At 28.9% G+C, this 5,525-nt stretch overlaps 1 protein-coding gene across 1 annotated transcript; it reads right to left on the bottom strand.

Moving 5' to 3' along the window:
* Positions 1-3,979: 3,979 nt before the first annotated feature.
* On the bottom strand, positions 3,980-4,959 carry LOC113383265 (coactosin-like protein). Its single transcript, XM_026621516.1, has 4 exons — positions 4,856-4,959; positions 4,630-4,740; positions 4,414-4,543; positions 3,980-4,139 (listed from the first exon to the last, which is right to left on the bottom strand). The coding sequence occupies exons 1-4, from the start codon at positions 4,930-4,932 to the stop codon at positions 4,023-4,025; spliced, it is 435 nt and encodes a 144-aa protein (XP_026477301.1). The 5' UTR covers positions 4,933-4,959; the 3' UTR covers positions 3,980-4,022.
* Between the last annotated feature and the right edge of the window lie 566 nt (positions 4,960-5,525).

Here is a 5,525-nt window from a genome sequence, read left to right as displayed (position 1 = left end):
CGTTTGGTGATTAAAAGATGAAGGAAAAAATTGCCTGCTGTTTAAATTGAATAAAATTTACACAATACACGTGATTGATTTGAAGGTTTCCAATTGAAATGTTAGGAAACGAATAGCTTATTTTTTTACTTTTTTTGCACCATTTCACAGTGAACGCAATGCCGGTGTGTCACATCAAATTAACTTAGTAGAGAACAATGAGTAGCTGTCAAACAAATGAGTAGCAGTCAAACAAAAAATATCAGTTTGTAGTGTATGCTATGTATCAGAGATGACGCTGTATGTGAAAAAAGAAAAGGTGTTTTCCGCTTTTCTGTTGAAATCTTTCTTTATTTTTTTTGCTATAAACCTCACGGAGCCCGAGACCTTTCCAACGAATGCAAAATCGTAGAAATAGATTCGTGCGTTCTGCAGTTATATCGTCAGGAAAGAAAACCCGACTTATTTTTATATAATAGATAAATAACGATTTACGAATACTTCTCTATTAATAAATGCAACTTTTATTTTTACCATTATATCATACTATTTCAGTATTGCATAATTGAGCAGTTGGGATTTATAGTTCGCACATTCAAACCAATAAACAATAACAGAGTAATCGATAAATCAAACACTGTAGCAAAAACATTGATGCATTGTATCATATGTTACAATTTCCAATGTAAACTAATACTGATAATCTCATTTATATTGTTCCATACATTGTAGATGACATACAGCAAATAATCGTATTCAACTGAGTCATCAAATACACATGATAAAATATTCATCATGGTTAAACAAATAAGTATGGTACTTTGAAATCAACAGTGTTAAAGATATAGAGCAAAGTTTTTGGAACTTGGAGTATAATTTTTATTATTACCATAGCGTGCACTATCCAGACACCCAACAAAAAACCCATGAATCAAGTCACATGTTCAGCTGTTATAAACGGCCGAGTTTATAGTATAGTATGCAAACTGACTTCATGAAAAAAATAAAAGTACTATGTATGCAAATAAGTTCTCAGATCCATAAGGAAGATCCGTCAAGAAGAAAGTTCATTGAACCAATTGCGCGCAAAATTGGACAATAGACTGACTCCACAGGTGTTGACGTCAACTGGCAAATAGACTGAATTATTTAAACCAGTTGGGAAGGATAATTGAAATCGATAATATGCAAGTGAAACAGACACTATCTCATATTTGCATTTTCGGATTGGACATATGCATTTTTTTGTCACCATATAATTTACAACCTAGTTCCAAAGGTATTGGCTTCATCTGGTAACTAGCTTTGGCAAGGATAATTGAAATCATTTTCTGATCACCATATAATTTACAACATTCAGTAGACATCTAGTAAAAAAATCATATAATAAAATGCAATGACTAAAAGTTACCAGTATCCATCCAATTGTATAAGAGTCAAAATAAAGCTCTATATAGAAAATAACAAATATATATGAAATTGTGTATCTATATGGTGCAGATTTTCAGTATTAGTTGGTGGTATAGGAAATTTGCTCGAATAGAGACAAGTTAAAAACATTGTTAATAAAAACAAATTATTCTTAGATCCTAAACCACTATAAAATGCAGATAAATTAATGGTATCTTGAATACCAATTGTAAATACCAATTAGAGCTTTAACTAACTTATGTAAAAACATAATTATGAATAAGTGAATAAATTTGTGTATAATAATATTGACAAATGATAAAATTCTATATGCACATTATCAGTTATTTAATATTAGTAGATATTATATTATAGAGTTATTTTATATTATGAGTAAAATAAATATCAACTATGTGAATATTACCAAACTGCACTTCATTTTTGCAATTTTATTCCATAAAGTACTAAATAACAAACTTTCCAGACCATGATTTATCTCACCATCAGTGCAAAATTCATCAATATATTAACACATTATATAAATTACATATTTTAAAATATATAACAAATTATTTATAAAATGCGTTAATATTTTGTCTATTAATTTCACACTGATGACAAGATTTGAAAAGTCTGTGACTTAAAATTTTATGAAATAGAGTTAGTGTAGAGAGTTGTTATTTACACAATTTATATTCATTCCACTGATAATACAAAATTCTATAAATATTTATGTCTATATATATATATATATATATATATATATATATAATGTGTTGTTAGCAAAGCACTTAAATAATTAACAAGTAAGAAATTCATTCAAGTAAGATACTTGAAAAGCTTTATTCTCCTAAGTGTATATAATATCTTTTTATTGATCCAATAAACATATAAGAAACACCTCAAAACAATGGTGCCATATATTTTGATTCAAAACTGATAAAAAGTACTACATTGTTTATTTTATATAAGCAATATAAATTTGTAAAATTATTAAAATGAATAAAAATGCACCAACAAAGAAAACGAGGCGATTCGTGCAACCTAACCTCAAATTTCTAATATTTGCAAAATGCTTATACCGCAACTAATAAATGACATTTAGCTAATTTGATTAATGATTTTACGTTTTTCGATTGAAATTAATAATAAATATTATTTCCAAGGCAATTTCCGTAATATTTTACACGTGACAAAAACATATTATATACACAAAGTTTATTTTACAATCCAAAACAAAAACAATTTTTTATAAAAATGACATTTCTGACTCACCATGTCCATGTCCATTCATCTCAGGTTTAGGCATTTTGAATCCTTTTTTAATCTGAAACATGACAGGTTTCTTTTGTACTTTTTACGAAAATGTAAATCTTTGCAAAATTGTGATGACAACCATAAAAATTATAAAATTCGTGAAGAATTGTATAAACAATATTTTAATTTGCTTACAAATAATATATTACCCAGTTTGTTAACGCTTTATTTTGTTTAACAAAAGCCGTGACAAGAAACTACAAAACTTAAAGAAAATGTAATGAAAATGTATTTACTTACTTTGTATAAATCAATCAAGATATTCCAAATTAATAGCACAACACTTTCATAAATAACACATTTTATTATTCACAGAAAAAATCACAAAAAGATTTTATTATAAATTTAGTCATTGAATCGCTAGATACGAGTGCATTGAGCTTCGGCGTGAATGACGCTTGTGGCTATTATTTTTTCCTTCTTAGGTTGGTAGTCCTGTAGTGCGAACTTGAGGATAATGAATAATATCAATACGAATATGGGCGGGAAAAACAAATTACATTTAATTCATTTTTATGCACTCTATTAATCATTAAATCGTCTATATTTACACATTACTTAAATAAATAGAACTTTATAATGTTTAATTTATGATACTATAATATGCACAATAGATTTAAAAAGTAGCTTTACAAAAACTCAAACATGTAATGAAACATTTTATGTGGAATTGATGAATACCAATTACACAAACTACGTTATTAAAGTTTATTTAATATTTAGTAATATTCTTTAAATTGTTTTAGAAACTAAAAGTATTTATAAATCGAAACCCTCGCGACATCTAAAATCATGTTACCAACTGTTACGACTATCTAAGTCTCAAACCAACATGGAAAGGATAAAACGAATTTATAAAATTCAAAATAAGTGTTCTATAATAACAAAATAAAATTGATTTCAGAAGGATATGATTGAAGTAGAAATACAGCAGTGTGTATTAATAATTAATTTATTATCAAATCAGACTTAAGAACATGTTTATATAAAGTTATAGTATACAACTATATTTTTCATTATAAAAACTATAAAAATACAAATGCATTTTAAACAAAAGTCACATTATCAAAATTCAACATTCTTGCACATGTAAGTCTATAAATATTAATCCAAATTCAATTATTTATGCAATTTAAACCGGTAATTTTAAAATCATGATAGCAACACATCATTATCAACATACTTCATATAAATATAATACAGACATTAGGTTACAATATACTAAAAAAACTAAAACTCATTAAAATTTGTTACTTAACCACACAAGTTATAAATTCTATAAAAATATCTTTTTTTTATTTGTGTCATTAGGACATTCAAATGTCGCGCACTCCTGTGCCATAGTTGGCACCCCCGGCACGATTCAGGGCGTCTCTGAATTGTTCAACTTCAAGCTCTGACTGGTTTTCAGCTTGAAGCTCAACCGCAAAATTCTAAAAGGATGAACAAATATGGCGTCAAATTTGTTGTTAATAATTGTTGTAATTTATATGTTTAATATAAAAAGTGCAGTGTGTCTACAAAAGCTAAGAATAAAGACAAATCGAAAATGGATTGGAAACTAATGTAAGTAATAATTTAATTAAGCTCTATTATCTTTCCTAGAAGAAGGCTATTAAGTATCTTATTGAGCGATCTGTTACTTGAAAATGGCGACACTGATAGGGATTAGTTTGCACTTTTATCCTACTAAATACTGAAACTTACAGTAATTATATCTTTCACCATAGCTTTGTCGGTTGACATTTTTGCTCTATTAATTACACCAACACCTGGTCCGACCCACGTCAGGAACAAAAACTTTCGGCGCTTTGACATCTCATCCCCCATTTGCAATCTATATAATAAAGTACAAGTTAAAAAATAAAAATAAAGTACAAGTATTTTACACGTAATATATAATTTGGTCAATATTTTACTTACCTGATATATCCAAAAGCACGTTCATTCTCAGCAAATTGTTCCCTAAACTCTGCAAAATCACAACCCTTAGCGGAGACTACTATTTGGGGACCGTTGAATTTGAAGACGGCCCTGTCGGAAAAGGAAATGATTTATTAGACATATATTGTATATGACATTTTATTTGATTTGTGTGAAAATCACATGTTTAAATAATCTAGATATATTATCTCAGAAGATTACTAACCAGTCTGTATCGGATAAGTCGCTTCTGACGTCCTCATAAGCCGCTCGGACCGTATCTCTATCTAAGCTTGTTGTCATGGCGACCTAAAAAAGAAAATCTATTTTTATTTTCTATAAAACTATTGTAATGATAAAATAGTAACATGCTAGGTGTAAGTGGCATTTTGCCTTAAGTTTAAAAATGGTATATACACAGTGTTGTCCTAAAAAGATGGCCTAGCATTCCAAACTATAAAAATAAATAGTAATCTGACTAAAGGCAGGTCCATGGTGTGAGATCACCACATATCAATGATTCCCTTTCTCTCTCTTGTTATTATACCCATGTCATTCATTGTTATTAATCATTTTGTATACACTTTCTGATCCTGTGCTTCAATTTTCAGGTCTCTATTTTTTCTTCTTTCATCATCAATACATTCTTCTTCTTCCTGACCTGTGCTTTGACTTGCAGTTTCCTGTATTTTCTCTTCTTTCATCAATCAGATGCATTCTACTTCTTCATGGACCTGTGCTTCGGCTTGCAGTTCCCTGTATTTTCTCTTCTTTCATCAATCATATGCTTTCTTTCTTATTCCTGGACCTGTGCTTCGACTTGCAGTTTCCTGTATTTTTCTTTTTTTCATCAATCATATGCATTCTTCTTCTTCCTGGACCTGTGCTTCGGCTTG

Source organism: Ctenocephalides felis, unplaced genomic scaffold (assembly GCF_003426905.1).
Source record: "Ctenocephalides felis isolate EL2017-DRISC unplaced genomic scaffold, ASM342690v1 CF-g0.4_SCAFFOLD_03570, whole genome shotgun sequence".
In the NCBI taxonomy this organism is placed as follows: Eukaryota; Metazoa; Arthropoda; class Insecta; order Siphonaptera; family Pulicidae; genus Ctenocephalides; species Ctenocephalides felis.
The sequence above is the reverse complement of the archived record's forward strand: the minus strand, read 5'-3'. Positions and strand labels throughout refer to the sequence as shown.

Bases quoted from the DNA above. Each gene is read 5' to 3' on its own strand.
- LOC113383265 (XM_026621516.1), bottom strand. From the start codon at position 4,932: ATGACAACAAGCTTAGATAGAGATACGGTCCGAGCGGCTTATGAGGAC. The intron at 4,741-4,855 runs GTTAGTAATCTT...CTTTTCCGACAG, and splicing joins GACTTATCCGATACAGACTG to GGCCGTCTTCAAATTCAACG. The intron at 4,140-4,413 runs GTAAGTTTCAGT...TCATCCTTTTAG, and splicing joins TGGTGAAAGATATAATTACT to AATTTTGCGGTTGAGCTTCA.